The sequence below is a fragment of the Lissotriton vulgaris genome, chromosome 2_1 (genome assembly GCF_964263255.1).
Source record: "Lissotriton vulgaris chromosome 2_1, aLisVul1.2, whole genome shotgun sequence".
Lineage (NCBI taxonomy): Eukaryota > Metazoa > Chordata > Amphibia > Caudata > Salamandridae > Lissotriton > Lissotriton vulgaris.
Window position 1 is genome coordinate 89,197,995 of NC_141687.1, and position 17,110 is coordinate 89,215,104.

Sequence of the window (17,110 nt, forward strand, 5' to 3'; positions counted from 1 at the left end):
TGGAATGACTTGTCAGCTTGGGTACACCTACACACTTTTATGTTTGTTGATCACAAGCTGGTCTCAGACGCCTTTGTGCCGTGGAGAAGGTCAGCAACTTACTGCTGGCAAGAACAGGAGTAAATCCCTTTTCAGTGCATGAAGGGTAATGTGGGAGCGGTCTTTCCTTAAATGCATAGGAAACCCAGCCTACACTAACATAAAACTGTGTTTACACTGTCCTTCATCTTGAACCCGCTGTCAAAATACACCACGAGATTACTACTATTATTTCCCGGTTCAAAATTAAGGTGCTAGAGTTTCACACTGATAAGGAGTGCTCCCAGAGACTTCTAACTGTTCCTAATCAAGAATATCCCAACTGTGCCAGGCTAATGTTGAACAAAGTATCTATCTGCAGAATAAACTGTGAGAACAACTAAACGCTATATAACACTAGTGTGGGAAAATCCTCAAATGTATTCAGTAGTACAATGTTTCTGCTTGCTTATTCCTCATTGGTGCAAACTCTGAGAACCATGCAGTTGTGTAGCATTGTGTGGAAGCCATTGTCTAAATTCCTATAAAAGGAGATGCTTTTCTCCTCCCATCTTCCCACCTTTACAAGGTGAATCTATGCCGGATTTCATATAGATCTTTCCTAAATTGGTTGTATTGATAATTTGTATGACTTGCTACCTGAATGTATTTATGCCAGAACGTCTGTATTTTGCCTATTGTTATCTATATATATAAAAAACGAAAGTATGTCTGTTTGTCCTTAATGCATTACTACACCATTCATCTGATCGCCATGAAACTTTTGGAAGTTGTTGAGTTCACTCCCGCAAAGGTTTCTGGCAAAAAAAAAGAAAAATGTTTTAAATATTGGCCCCCCCGGCTCCCCAGGGCCCTCATAATGTTTCTAATACTGAACGTTTACAGTTTACGGTGCGACTCGCTTTTGAAATGACCATCAACAAAGCACAAGGACAATCGCTGCAAGTGTGTGGACTAGATTTGGAGAATCCGTGCTTCTCACATGGACAACTGTATGTGGCCAGCTCACGCGGCGGAAAACCTTCTGATTTATTCGTGTGCGCACCAGACGGAAAAACAAAAAATACAGTGTATCCACAAGCACTCGAATAAATAAACGGAATTAAAACAACACTTTTAATTGTTTTCCATATTAAAATAAATAAGTTTCAATAAAAATGACACAATGTAAATTGAATGTTATCATAACAAGTTTCCTTAAATTTCCTTTCTTCTGAGATCGCAGCAACGCGCCGTGGGTAAGCTAGTATTATATTAATTTACTAAACTTTATCCTGTATCAGTTATTGTTACTGAGAATGTTGTAGTCCTTAATAGTAAATTGGCGCCAGATGTATTAAAGAAAGGTCCAATCGGGGAAAACCAAAATCCGTATCAGGACTACACCACTCCCGGTCCTAGCCGTTGGCGCTCAAATTTCCATGATCGTTCCATAAGGGGTTGAGCAATAACAGATCCGGTAGCAGAGGTAATGGTTCCGACTGGATCCGAAGAGTAACTGACAAAACCAATTGGCCATAGAACTGATTACTGTACCTTTATGGTCGAGACGGTTTTCCCCCGAGATTTAAATTGACCTAGTCCGAACCCGATCCTGGTTTTGGAGACAAGGTAGCTCTGAAGAAGGAAGACGTATCATTAGGGATTTCCACACATGCAAAAAATGAATTAATTGTGAAGTAGTGTGTGTGGGAGTTGTAGTGAGCACCTTGTGGTAGGATGCAATGGCCTGGCACAGCAAACCTGAAAAAAATCTTGCTTGTAGCTTTGGCGGTGGCCATTTCTGTTTTTTATATTTGGATGGTTGTTAGATTTCTAGCTACCGGAGGTGAGATCCTTCAGATTCCGATGGACACTACAATTAAACTTGCTTCAGTCAACCAGTACGTGAACATAAAGGTTCACATGTTCCACAGCATGAGAGTGTTTACAGTTACATCGTCTATTTTAAAATGTTAGCTGGATAAGTGAAAGTTATGCATTTAGCGAATTGTTACATATGCTCCCACCTTCCAGCCTTTTCAGCTGAAGGGGCAGCATATTTTCATGTAGTCCTGTCTTACTAATTCTCCTTAAATTTTACCACCGGCTAAATTCTAGTATGCCATGTTATTCCGATTATGATAATCTGCCAATCGTGAACAAAGTGAATATGTACTTGTGAGCTACTGAACATGTTATTCGTTCTTACAAGACCTTTAAGTCTAGGGATCAGCACGAGTGTATGATGAAATTCTTAACTCCTGTAACTAATAGGATCTCAACAAACCAAAGCACATACAATGTAACCTGTAGACTTGGTAGAGACGAAAGGGTATTTGTAGATGAACTAAATGACTGGATAAGAATAGATGAAGAGAAAGATGAAAAGAAAACAGGTGCAGCTCACATCATTGGAAAGGGTAAAGAGACTTTGAAGGAAACCCCGAAACGGAGCATTGAGATTTCTAAGGGGTATATTACGAGTTTGGCAGTCCACGAACAGTCAGACTTGTGGGGACCCGGCGGTGACGGTCTTCCGACCACCCTATTAGGACCAGGGTGGGTGAGCCGCCTTACGACCACCGCAACCGCCAGGGATCAGAGATCCCTGGCAGTGACGCAGCAGTCTTGAGGCTGCAATATGCTTGGTAGGGCCACTGCAGCCCCGCCAAGCATATTGCTTCCTCATTGCCACACTTTTCATGGCGGTGTGACGGCCATAACAAGGGTGGTGGTGAGGAAACAAAGGGGGTCCAACAGGGCCCCATGGTGCCTCATGCCATGTGGAAGAACATAGTGGTGCGCAACATGCCCCCCCCTGTGTACAAGCACACCAGTACCTGCTCGACATGGAATGAAGAAGTCCATGCTGTGCGGGCATGTCCTTCGACGTTCCCATTACGGTGCCCATTTCGTAGGGACCACCCTGGTAATATGACACTTTACCCCGCACACATTTACAACGTGTGACATTATCCTGCATTTTTTACTCCGCAAAATCTTTTACAACGCAGGGCTTTACAATGCAATCCATTACAACACATTGTCCATTACAACGCAATTTACTATTCTAACTCCACCGGGGCATTATAATGGGGAATGCATTATAATGGTTTGCGGTGAAAAGCCCTGCATTGTAAAAAATGGTGCGGAGCAAAAAATGCGAGTAATGACATGCGTTGTAACACAGTCGTTGTAAAGGATGTTTACCCCAACCTGCGAATTCCAAAGACCTATTTGACAGACAGGAGAAACCTCCTGATCTGGCGGGCAGTACCTACAAGGGTTTGGCGATGCGGGAGCAGGACCACCGCCAAACTCATAATAAGGCCCTAAGAAAGGATCCCTAAGTACAGTGAGAAAGCAAGAGGGAAATGCAGTCGTTGAGAAATGGGGATGAAGTGAATATGAGGATTAAATATTTAGTTATGGGCAAAACCTTTTCTGAATTACAGGTAAGTATTAAAGGCATCTATTATGTATGTGGAAAATCGGCTTATTTCCAGTTACCATGTAACTGGGTAGGTAGTTGCCATGCAGCCGTATACTTCCCTAGGATTTTTAATACTAATGAATTAGATTTGCCTCTTGACAGCTTTATAAGGTGAAATAAGCGTAGTTTTAAGCAAACCCTTTGTGACATTTTTGGTGTACTTATACCTCCTATAAGGATTGCATTAAATGATGTTGAGATTTGGAGGCTATCAACCTTAGTAGGCTGGCTTGCTACTAACAGAGCAGGCATTTTAATTGAAATAAATAAAGAATTGCTTGCTATGAAAGCTATTATTATGCAAAATCGCCTTGAGGTTTATTTTCTCCTTGCAAACGAGGGTGGTGTTTGCAAGGTCATTCATGCTCAGGAATGCTGCATGTAGGTACCACGCATAGGTAAGCAGTTTGGCGGCTACATCACTAATATTACAAACATAAAGCATGAACTGACTGAGTTGATAGAGTCAGGTGCATGGGAAGGAATAGGTTCTATATGTGGATCCAATGGAAAAGGGTTTGCAAAGACAGGGGAGTCGCTTGGTAGTGCAGGTGGAGGAATTCGAAATTTGCTTCTAACTCCTCTTTTGATTCTACTAATTGGCGTTGCAACTGAGCTGATCTCCCTAAAACTTTGCAAAAGAATTTCATCAAGCAGTAAAATGGACTGCGGTCTTAAGAAGTGGTCACCAAAGAGAGATGGAAAAAGAAAGTGACTTGGCGTAACGGTCGCAGAGATGCAGACTGGCCTCTATGACGCTCTGAAGGATCTGGAAGAATCTATGAAGAAGAACCTAAAGTTGATTAATTATGTACTCTAATAAGCGATGAGCTGATGATTCAGAAATAATGGGGTTAAGGGGTTTGAGAGCTGTTTTTCCTTAATTGCATTAAAGCACCAGCTTACTCTAACATGAAACTGTGTTGAAACTGTCTTCCACTTTGAGCCACTGTCGCAATACACCACATGACGACCACTGCTGTTATTTTGCTGTTCTATATAAAGGAGTGTGAGTTTCACACTGATAAAGAGTGATCCCAGACAATTCACGCACGCGGATGCTAATCAAGGACATCACAACTGTCCCAGATGAATTGCGTACAATGAACCCATTTGCATGCACAAATAAACTGTGAGAACGAATAAAAGCAATGTAACATGTGAGAGATTACTCAATGTATCCCGTAGTAAAATGTTTCCCCTTGCTTGTTCCTCATTGGTGCAAACTCTGGAAATCATGCAGTTCTGTAGAACTGTATGAAATCCGTTGTCCAAAGTCCTATAAAAGAGCATGCTTTTCACTGTGCCCCAGAACCCCCATCTTTCCAAGTTTAGAAGGCAAATCTATGACGGATTGATATAGATCTTTACCACTTTATTTGTGTTGATAATGTGTATGTCTTGCTACTAAACTTACTGATGGCATACCGCCTGTATTTTGCCTATTGACATCTCATACAAACTTACTAAATTTTACCTTGTGTCTGGCATTCATACTGAGAATGTTGTAGTCCTTGAAATTGAATTGGCTATTAGAGATGGATCCAATGGAAACGCACTAAAGTCCGTATTGGAACTACAGTGCTCCTAGCCGCTGGCGCCCCAATTTACATGATCATTCCAAACAGGTTTGCATGCTGACCGTAGTGTTAACACTACCAAAACTATCAGGGCTGTCAGGGAAGTTGTTTCTCCACTGAGAAACATATTTTCTGCGTAGAGAAGGAAGAAAAAGTTTTGCGATTGTGCATATTTGCTCATACGAAAATTGAATTAACAAACTTTTCCATACGCCTAGAAAACAGGAGAACAGCATCTGAAAAAAATATTTTATATTTAAAAAAATGTTTTGGAAACAATTACACCATTGGAGGTAATAATAGAAAATATATATCTAATGGGATCATATTTTTGATAATCATAATTAGGTCACAATATATATGTCCAGAGATATTTCTGATGATTATGATCTGACATGGAGTTAGCAGTCACAGATTTCCAGGTGTAGGGCTGGAATCCTTAGTAAATGTACAACTTTCTTTAAGAATTGACCCAGAATTCACAAACAAGCAATTACAAAAGGGACCTAACTAAAAGGTTATATTGGGCCCCAAACCAGGCTACCAAACTAGATAGGATGTTATGACTCCAAGAAGGTTCATCTCTCCAGGGCCACTAAAACCCTTGAGGCGGATTTCCCAGGATGTAGCTGGGCCCAAGGAAGCACGGAGCCCTGAGGAGGTTGTCCTTCCCCCGACGATGGGGGGGCTTCCAGGTCAGAAACAAGAGGCATCCTCACCCCCTTGCCGCGAGGTAGACTCTTCGGAACCACTCTAACCCCCACTGCTAATCAGTGCTACAGCGCGAATGCTCCCTGTATATAAATGACTGTGTGAATAAGGATAACCCTAATGCCTACATCTATGTAGCCTGTTTGTTAAGGATTACTTTCTATCACAGAGGTGGGCTCCACTGGCAGGCTGCATGGCTTTCTAGTCTGTGCTCTGCTGCTGCAGGGGTGTGGTACTCTAAACCTGCTTACGCTGAGATCATCCAAAGGAAGGAAAGGCTCAGGTGGTTGATGAAGCTTGGTGACTTGCTTTGCACTCTACACAGCAGCACGCAACAAGAACATTATAATACCCAAGTGTCCTTGAACTCTCACGTTGATTGGAGATGGCGGCAGCCATCTTTGATCATTGGGAATGACTTCTCTCCTGTTCCACAACATTCCTGCTAGACAATTGTGCTTTAATGTAATTGCACCAGGATCTGGATAACAGATTCAGGATTTTATGCTGAAGAGACTGCAGAGGACAGCTTGTATCCTGAGAAGTATTGTTGGGAGACAGAAGAACTTTGAACTGGTTTACTTTGAACATGTGATTATTAGTATGAGCTTTTGAGAGAATGTTTGTTTCACATTAACTCCGAAGTTCTTACCGTCAAGATATCAAAAGTATAGCAGATGTTTAACAAAGTGTGTGTTTGTGTGTGCAGTGGCGTAGTGTTGGCGGGGCCTCAGGGGCGGTTGCACCGGGCACAAACTTCTTAGAGGTACAACATTTTAATAGGGGGGCAATTTTTAAAAAAAATTAGGGATACTGCTCTTGCTGCAAGCGGGGAGGAGTGTGTGTGTTGTGTTGTTTGTTTTTGTTGTTAAAGGCAGCATGGAGAGACAGTTACCGTTGCCTTACACCTGTACACAGACCTGTCAGGCGTGGCTCCATCGCCTTCAGGGAGTGCACATTCTTGAAGCAAAAGATTACCACCTTATCAATAGAGAGCGAGAGTAATTTCACATTTAAGTTGCATTGATTATGGTTATGCTTCAGTTTCAAAATTACCAGCTTTATTTTCAGGACACAGAAAGTGGGTCAAATAGAGATATTCCTGTTAATTTTTTAATATAAAAGAAATAATGTTTTAGACAAATATGTTTACTATAGATATAAGAATTAGTGAAAATGAATACATTGTAATACATTTGCTAACTGGTGCCTCATTCAGTTTGTACAATTTGATACACGAAAAAGATTATACCCGGTTGCAACCTTCACTCATACTTGTTTATCTTGTTATACATGAATGTGGGTTGATATTAGTGTTATGTCCTAATAGGATCATGTCCAATGGAACTCACATGAGCATTTCCACTTATATCAGTGGGTACATAATATTATTTTACACAATGCACCTCAGTACGAATTATGCAATTTCATAACGCCTCAGTATACAGACATTTGCAGTTTTTATAAAGACCCCATATGCACCGTTCCCATAATACCCTAGTATGCACACATGATCAGGTTTCCTAACACCCCTCAGCACATATGACCATTTTTACACTCCACCAATACACACTAATTGTAAGTTTTCAAAATGCACCAACTGGTGTACCTTGTCAGTTACCATAATAACACATTCAGTTTTCATAGCGCCAGTCTGTTGAAACGACCATTTTAGATGCTTCTTGTTTTCCTGATGACTGTCTGCCTACATAACACTTTTTCATAATTCTGTGGCATAAACACACGTCCTCAGTTCGAATGAGGTTCCTCGTGCGTCATGCCCATGCCTTTTGCATTTCCTTGAAGGCATTGCACAACATTGGCCCCGAACATATTTTTTTTATTCTCTCGGTCCATCCCTAATAGCAAAAAACGCAACTGTCCCAAAGTTTTTTTTTAAAACTCTCTGGGGAGGAAAATGCGTTGTGGCCGGAACAGGTAAATTGCGGAAAAACTCCCACATGATTTGAAAAATGATATTCTCCATTTCACAAATGCCCTAAAACATGGCTTTTTATTGAAAACAACGAATCTCATTTTGCCTCTTTATTTCATGCCTCGTGGTTTCTTTCTGCCAGGGTAGCTCCATGACACGTTAGGACATTCGAGCGCTCTATGCAATTAAATAACATTACAAATTTAAGGAAATTAAAAATTAAGTAACATTAACATATTGCCCTACTGCACACATATACAGCTTACATGATGCCCACGAGTAAAGATGTTACCCATGTCCTCCAGATGTCTGTATGCAATCCGTTTAAATCATGGCCCATAACACACACTCACCGTCCCTATAATGTCTCAGGGTGTGCCCCACACCGATTGCCATAATGCCATGGTAGGCGCGAGCTACTTATTTAAATGACACCGCTCTGCAAACCTAATACTTATCGGCTCTCACGGCCCATTTCCATAATGTCTCATACAACCCTTCGCCAGTGTCCATAATACCAGAGTGTGTGCACACTGCAGTTTTACATAACAAGCCATAATACACACATTAACAATTTCCATAATGGATTTTAGGGCACATTACCTAAGTTAATGGCCCTCCGCACACAGGATCCGTTTCCATGATGCCCCATACAATATATGATGGATCCAGAGAGCCCCTGCTGGTCGCGATGCCTTGCTGGTGCCCATACCGCCCCACATTACCAGTTTCCTCAATGTGACCTAATACACATTGGCCCTTCCATAGGCCAGGTTAACTTCTTCCCTGAGGGCGTTTTTACCTGCTGCTGTGCGGGGGGGGGGGGGCGCGCGCAGCGCCGCTGTGCGCATGACGAGCTCAGCTCGTCATGCGGAGCAGTGGAGCTGCACTCATGACGAGCTGAGCTCGTCACAGCCACACCCATTTTGGAACGTTCAGTACAGCGGGGAAATGATCCCAGCGTGCGAACGTTCCAACGGGCGTGACAAGCTGAGCTTGTCATGAGTGCAGCTCAACCGTGCATCGTGACGAGCTGAGCTCGTCATTAGCACGCAACGGGTTAAGGATAGACCTGGAGTTTAACGATAAACCTGGAGTTTAAGTATAGGCCGGTAGTTTAAAGATAGGCCGGTAGTTTAAAGATAGACGTGGAGTTTAAGGATAGACCAGGAGTTTTGGAATAACCCTGGAGTTTAAGGATAGGTCTGGAGTTTAAGGATAGACTTGGAGTTTAAGGATAAGCCTGGAATTTAAAGGTAGACATACAGTTTAAGGATAGCCCTGAGGTTTAAGGATAGACCTGGAGTTTAAAGATGGACCTGGAGTTTAAGAATAGATCTGGAGTGTAAAGATAGACTTCGAGTTTAAAGATAGACCTGGAGTTTATAGATAGACCTGGAGATTAAGGATAGACCTGGAGTGTGAGGATAGATCTGGAGTGTAAAGATAGACCTGGCGTTTGAAGATATACCTGGAGTTTAAAGACATGCCTGGAATTTAAAGATACACCTGGCGTTTGAAGATATACCTGGAGTTTAAAGATAGACCTGGCATTTAAAGATAGGCCTGGAGTTTAAAGATAGGCCTGGTGTTTAAAGATAGGCCTGGAGTTTAAGGTCAGGCCTTGAATTTAAAGATAGACCTGGGGTTTAAGGATAGACCTGGAGTTTAAAGATAGACCTGGGGTTTAAGGATAGCCCTGCAGTTTAAAGATTACCTGGAGTTTAAAGATTGGACTGGAGTTTAAAGATAGACTTGGAGGTTGAAGATAGACGTGGACTTTAAAGATAGCCCTGGAGTTTATAGACAGACCTGAAGTTTAAGGATAGTCCTGGGGTTTAAAGATAGACCTGAAGTTTAAGGATAGCCCTGGGGTTTAAAGATAGACCTGGAGTTTAAGGATAGTCCTGGGGTTTAAAGATAGACCTGAAGTTTAAGGATAGCCCTGGGGTTTAAAGATAGACCTGGAGTTTAAGGATAGTCCTGGGGTTTAAAGATAGACCTGAAGTTTAAGGATAGCCCTGGGGTTTAAAGATAGACCTGGAGTTTAAGGATAATCCTGGGGTTTAAAGATAGACCTGGAGTTTAAGGATAGCCCTGGGGTTTAAAGATAGACCTGGAATTTAAGGCTAGCCCTAGAGTTTAATGATAGACGTGGAGTTGAAGGATAGCCCTGGGGTTTAAAGATAGACCTGGAGATGAAGGATAGCCCTGGGGTTTAAAGATAGACCTGAAGTTTAAGGATAGCCCTGGGGTTTAAAGATAGACCTGGAGTTTAAGGATAGTCCTGGGGTTTAAAGATAGACCTGAAGTTTAAGGATAGCCCTGGGGTTTAAAGATAGACCTGGAGTTTAAGGATAGTCCTGGGGTTTAAAGATAGACCTGAAGTTTAAGGATAGCCCTGGGGTTTAAAGATAGACCTGGAGTTTAAGGATAATCCTGGGGTTTAAAGATAGACCTGGAGTTTAAGGATAGCCCTGGGGTTTAAAGATAGACCTGGAATTTAAGGCTAGCCCTAGAGTTTAATGATAGACGTGGAGTTGAAGGATAGCCCTGGGGTTTAAAGATAGACCTGGAGATGAAGGATAGCCCTGGGGTTTAAAGATAGACCTGGAGTTTAAGGATAGTCCTGGGGTTTAAAGATAGACCTGGAGTTTAAGGATAGTCCTGGGGTTTAAAGATAGACCTGGAGTTTAAGGATAGCCCTGGGGTTTAAAGATAGACCTGGAATTTAAGGCTAGCCCTAGAGTTTAATGATAGACGTGGAGTTGAAGGATAGCCCTGGGGTTTAAAGATAGACCCGGAGTTTAAGGATAGGTCAGGAGTTTAAAGATAGGCTTGGAGTTTAAGGATAGCCTTGGAGTTTTGGAATAACCCTGGAGTTTAAAGATAGACCTGGAGTTTAAGGATAAGCCAGGAATTTAGAGTTTAAAGATAACTCTGAATTTTAATGATAGCCCTGGAATTTAAAGATAGACCTTGAGCTTAAAGATAGACCTGGAATTTAAGGATAGACATGGAGTTTAAGGAGTTTAAGGCTAGACCAGGAGTTTACGGATAGCCCTGGGGTTTAAAGTTAGATCTGGAGTGTAAGGATAGATCTGGAGTGTAAAGATAGACCTGGCGTTTGAGGATATACCTGAAGTTTAAAAACATACCTGGAACTTAAAGATAGACATGGCGTTTAAAGATAGGCCTGGAGTTTAAGATTTGGCCTTGAATTTAAAGAGTTGCCTGCGGTTTAAGGATAGACCTGGAGTTTATGGGTAGACCTGGAGTTTAAAGTTAGACTTGGAGTTTAAAGAAAGACCCGGGGTTTAAAGATAGCCCTGCAGTTTAAAGATTACCTGGAGTTTAAGGACAGCCCTGGGGTTTAAGGATAGACCTTAAGTTTAAAGATAGACGTGGAGTTTAAAGATAGACGTGGAGTTTAAGTATAGCCCTGGAGTTTATAGACAGACCTGAAGTTTAAGGATAGCCCTGTGGTTTAAAGATAGACTGGAGTTTAATGATAGCCCTGGGGTTTAAAGATAGACCTGGAGTTTAAGGATAGATCTGGAGTGTAAAGATAGACCTGGCGTTTGAAGATATACCTGGAGTTTAAAAACATACCTGGAGTTTAAAGATAGGCCTGGCGTTTAAAGATAGACCTTGGGTTTAAGGATAGACCTGGAGTTTAAAGATAAACCTGGGCTTTAAGGATAGCCCTGCAGTTTAAAGATTACTTGGAGTTTAAAGATTGTACTGGAGTTTAAAGATAGGCCTGGAGTTTAAAAACATACCTGGAGTTTAAAGATAGACCTGGAGTTTAAAGATAGGCCTGGAGTTTAAAGATAGGCCTGGAGTTTAAAGATAGGCCTGGGGTTTAAAGATGGGCCTGGAGTTTAAAGATAGGCCTGGGGTTTAAAGATGGGCCTGGAGTTTAAAGATAGGCCTGGGGTTTAAAGATGGGCCTGGAGTTTAAGGTCAGGCCTTGAATTTAGATTGGTACATGGTGGTATACAGCTGTGTGCAGAGATGTACCACAGTGAACACTGGTACATGGTTGTGTGCAGCAGTATGCAGTGTCGGTGTGCAGTGGTGTAGATTGGTACATGGTGTACTACGGACAACACTGTCACATGGTGGTGTGCAGTATTGTATAGTGTTTCGTGTGATTGCATTTATATAGGGCTTACACTGCTATACAGAGGTGCACAGTGATCCCGCGGAGAACACTGCTAAACGTTGGTGTGCAGCAGTGTGCAGTGTCACACAGTGCTATACACAGCTGTGCAGTGTTGTTTAACAGTGAACGCTGGTACAGTGTCACACACCAGACCAGTGCACAGTGCCTTACAGATGCTTTACGGACTGCACGTGTGCAGCAGTGTACTGTGTCACACAATGCTGTACGGATGTGTGAAGTGGTGTACACAGACAACACCGGTGCATGGTGGTGTGCAGATAGAGCATAGTGGCACAGCGCTATACAGATGTGTGCACATGCTGGTGTGCAGCAGTGCACAGGGTCACACAGCGCTATACAGATGTGTGCACATGCTGGTGTGCAGCAGTGCACAGGGTCACAGCTCTATACAGATGTGTGCATCAGTGCACAGGGTCGCACAGCGCTATACAGATGTGTGCACATGCTGGTGTGCATCAGTGCACAGGGTCACACAGCTCTATACAGATGTGTGCATCAGTGCACAGGGTCACACAGCTCTATACAGATGTGTTTATCAGTGCACAGGGTCGCACAGCGCTATACAGATGTGTGCGCATGGTGGTGTGCAGCAGTGCACAGGGTCACACAGCGCTATACAGATGTGTGCACATGCTGGTGTGCATCAGTGCACAGGGTCACACAGCTCTATACAGATGTGTGCATCAGTGCACAGGGTCACACAGCTCTATACAGATGTGTTTATCAGTGCACAGGGTCGCACAGCGCTATACAGATGTGTGCGCATGCTGGTGTGCAGCAGTGCACAGCGCTATACAGATGTGTGCACATTCTGGTGTGCATCAGTGCACAGGGTCACATAGCGCTATACAGATGTGTGCACATGCTGGTGTGCATCAATGCACAGGTTCACACAGCTCTATACAGATGTGTGCATCAGTGCACAGGGTCGCACAGCGCTATACAGATGTGTGCGCATGGTGGTGTGCAGCAGTGCACAGGGTCACACAGCGCTATACAGATGTGTGCACATGCTGGTGTGCATCAGTGCACAGGGTCACACAGCTCTATACAGATGTGTGCATCAGTGCACAGGGTCACACAGCTCTATACAGATGTGTTTATCAGTGCACAGGGTCGCACAGCGCTATACAGATGTGTGCGCATGCTGGTGTGCAGCAGTGCACAGCGCTATACAGATGTGTGCACATTCTGGTGTGCATCAGTGCACAGGGTCACATAGCGCTATACAGATGTGTGCACATGCTGGTGTGCATCAATGCACAGGTTCACACAGCTCTATACAGATGTGTGCATCAGTGCACAGGGTCGCACAGCGCTATACAGATGTGTGCGCATGGTGGTGTGCAGCAGTGCACAGGGTCACACAGCGCTATACAGATGTGCACATCAGTGCACAGGGTCACACAGCGCTATACAGATGTGTGCACATGCTGGTGTGCATCAGTGCACATGGTCACACAGCTCTATACACATGTGTGCATCAGTGCACAGGGTCGCACAGCGCTATACAGATGTGTGCACATGGTGGTGTGCAGCAGTGCACAGGGTCACATAGCGCTATTCAGATGTGTGCACATGCTGGTGTGCATCAGTGCACAGGATCATGCAGCTCTATACAGATGTGCGCATCAGTGCACAGGGTCACACAGCGCTATACAGATGTGTGCATCAGTGAACAGGGTCACACAGCGCTATACAGATGTCTGCATCAGTGCTCAGGGTCACACAGCGCTATACAGATGCGTGCATCAGTGCACAGGGTCACACAGCGCTATACAGATGCGTGCATCAGTGCACAGGGTCACACAGCGCTATACAGATGTGTCCATCAGTGCACAGGGTCACACAGCGCTATACAGATGTGCGCATCAGTGCACAGGGTCACACAGCGCTATACAGATGCGTGCACATGCCGGTGTGCATCAGTGCACAGAGTCACACAGCTCTATACAGATGTGTGCATCAGTGCTCAGGGTCACACAGTGCTCTTGCAGCGGTGCGCCGCGCTCACCTCTCTCTTCACGCTCCACAGCAGTCTCTCCTTGGTCGAGTCATCCGAGCAGCTCATGGTGGCGGGTCCCAGGCCGACCGCCGGGGCTCTGCCGGCGCCGCTGCTGCTTCACGTGTCGTCCCGAGGCGCCCCCGGGCGTACAGCTCCACACAGCTCGTCTGCGGGGATGCGCCTGTACAATCCAAGGTGAGATGCAGCTCCTCAGCACAGCTCTCTCTGACTCGTGGGTGAAGTGCAACACCTCAGCACAGCTCTCTCTGACTCGGGGTTGAAGTGCAGCTCCTCAGCACAGTGCTTTTTGCCTCGTGGGTGAAGAGTAGAGCCTCAACACAGCTCCCGCTGCCTCCCGGGGAAGACACATCATCTCAGTCCAGCTTTTTCTGCCTTTCAGCTGAGAAGCAGCTCCTCCGCACAGGCGCAGCTCCTCAGCACGGCTCGATCTGCCTTCCAGGTAAGGTGCAGCTTTTCAGCATAGCTCCCTCTACCTTCTGAGTGATCACAATTCCTTCGCCCAGCTCCCTCTGACTCGTGTGTGGGGCGCAGCTCTTCGCATAGTTCCTTCTGCCTTCCGGGTAAGGTGCGGCTCCTCAGCAGCGTTCCCTCTAATTCCTGAGTATAGCACAGCTCCTCAGCACAGCTCCTTCTGTCTCCGGGATGAGGTGTATCTATCTCCTGGGCACAGCTCCTACTGTCTCTCGAGTGTGGTATAGCTCCTCAGCACATGTCCCTCTGCCTTCCAGGTGTGATACAGCCTCTCAGCACAGATCCCTCCCGAGAGAGGAGCAGCTTCTCAGCACAGCTCCCTTCGCCTCCTGAGAGGGCGCAGCTTCTCAGCACAGCTCCTTCTGTCTCCCGAATGTGGTGCAGCCTCTCCCGGGTGTGGTGCAGCTTCTCCCGGGTGTGGTGCAGCTCCTCGGCACAGCTCCTTCTGTCTCCCCGGGTGTGGTGCAGCTCCTCGGCACAGCTCCTTCTGTCTCCCGGTATGGTGCAGCCCCTCAGCACAGCTCCCTCTGCCTCCCGAGAGAGGTGCAGCTCCTCAGCACAGCTCCTACTGTCTCCCGGGTGTGGTGCAGCTTCTCCCGGGTGTGGTGCAGCTCCTCAGCACAGCTCCAGGGTGTGGTGCAGCTTCTCCCGGGTGTGGTGCAGCCCCTCAGAACAGATCCCTCTGCCTCCCGAGAGAGGTGCAGCCCCTCAGCACAGCTCCCTCTGCCTCCCGAGAGAGGTGCAGCTCCTCAGCACAGCTCCTTCTGTCTCCCGAGAGAGGTGCAGCTCCTCAGCACAGCTCCTTCTGTCTCCCGGGTGTGGTGCAGCCCCTCAGCACAGCTCCCTCTGCCTCCCGAGAGAGGTGCAGCTCCTCAGCACCGCTCCTTCTGACTCCCGGGTGGTGCAGTTCCTCAGCACAGCTCCTTCTGTCTCCCGGGTGCGGTGCAACCCCTCAGCACAGCTCCCTCTGCCTCCCGAGAGAGGTGCAGCTCCTCAGCACCGCTCCTTCTGTCTCCCGGGTGGTGCAGCTCCTCAGCACAGCTCCTTCTGTCTCCCGGGTGCGGTGCAACCCCTCAGCACAGCTCCCTCTGTCCCCCGAGAGAGGTGCAGCTCCTCGGGTGCGGGTGGCCCTCCTCATGGGCGAGGTGCAGCTCCGTGCAGCTCCCTCCCGGCGATGAGCGGCTCCCTGTGCCCCTCTCCCCTCCTGCCCGGCACAGACCCCTCTTCCCGCTGCAGCCCCTCGATGAGGTGCAGCCATGGAGCGCGGGGAGCACCTCTGACAGCAGCGGCCCCCCGTCACAGCTAATGAATGGAGGCTCACGGCCGCCCCCGCACCGCCGGAGGCCCCGCCCACCGCCAGTGACAGAGGCCCCGGCCCCTCCCCCCGCCAGTGACAGCGGCCCCTCCCCCTCGCTGCCAGGAGCGCACGTGCCCCCGCATGAACCCCGACAGGAGGACCCCACCACACGGACAGAAGCCCCGCCCCTTTATCAGGACCCCCGCCCTACCGCCTGACGCCCCCTCTCAACAAGTGCCAGGTGCCCCTCCACCCCCTCTCACTGGCAGGAGCTCCTCCCAGCACCTCAGTGATAGAAGCCCTTTCACAGCCCCACTGACAGCGGAGTCACGTGGCATAACGGTCAGAGCTGCCGACGTCGGAGCTGGAGAACCTGGTTTGAATCTCGACATCCTGTGATTCCGAGCAAACCCCTTACTCTCCCCATGCCTACCAACAATGAGTGTTTCCGTGCGTGACGTAAACTGGTGCTCGTGTAAAGCGCCAGCCCTTAAAACTACAGGAACTGAAAATCCCTCCGTGGCAATAGCGCCCCCTCCCCCCCCCCCCCCCACATGCACACACACTGCCAGAAGCACGGCCGCAATAGCTGGAATGCCTCAGGAAACCTTACTAGCACCCCCACCCCCCCCCCCTACACTGCCATGGGGTCTGACCCCTTCCTCATCGCGACCAACCAGGGTGTCTCCGCCTTGAAAGCGGCCCCTCTACCTACATTGGCAGGAGCCTCGCTCCGCATTCACGGCCAGGAGCCCCCCCCCCCCCCCCGCACTGATAGGAGACCCTCTCGCCCTCACTGACAAGGTGAAGGCAGAGCTCTCCTGCACCTGCTCACAGAAGTTCATTCTGTTTAAACTACCCGCACCCCTCCCTTGCGATGACACCCCCCCCCGCCCCCTTACAGGAAGAAAGCAGTCTCCCACTGCACTAGATGTGCCCATCACTACACTGACAAGACCCCCCAACGTACACACAGTGGATCACGCACAACTCACAGTGACACTAGACCCTCTTCTATTAACAAGCCCCCTCGTCCCTAATAGTCAGGGCCCTTGCACTGATTGTTAGGCCCCGGCATCACAGGGACCCCCCCCCCCTCGAGGCAGGGGCCATGGCCGACAGACATTCACGGCTGGGCTTTATGGTGGTAACACTTCGCCTTGTTCTTGGTTTGGGGCCTTCACACGAATTCAAACACATTAAAGTTGCAGTCGTTTTACTCTGCTCAGCTATCCAATGTTTTTGTTGGCTTTCATTTATTTAAATGTGGCAGCAAACAAAGAGGCAGGCTCAATTACGCGAGGGTGATTAAAATACACAGAAAACAAAAGCTCACATGCAGGAGCACGAGGCATTGTTCAAACCTAACAGCAAACAAAAGGTCAC

General features: G+C 46.8%; 1 protein-coding gene across 1 annotated transcript in view; it reads right to left on the reverse strand.

Annotated features, from left to right (window-relative positions):
- SGSM2 (small G protein signaling modulator 2) overlaps positions 1-14,567 on the reverse strand; it is a 986,511-nt gene extending 971,944 nt beyond the window's left edge. Inside the window, exon 1 of the mRNA XM_086954507.1 lies at positions 13,945-14,567. Coding sequence (XP_086810633.1) covers positions 13,945-14,001 — 57 coding nt within the window. The 5' untranslated portion in view covers positions 14,002-14,567. The remainder of the gene's footprint in view (positions 1-13,944) is intronic.
- Positions 14,568-17,110: the final 2,543 nt, after the last annotated feature.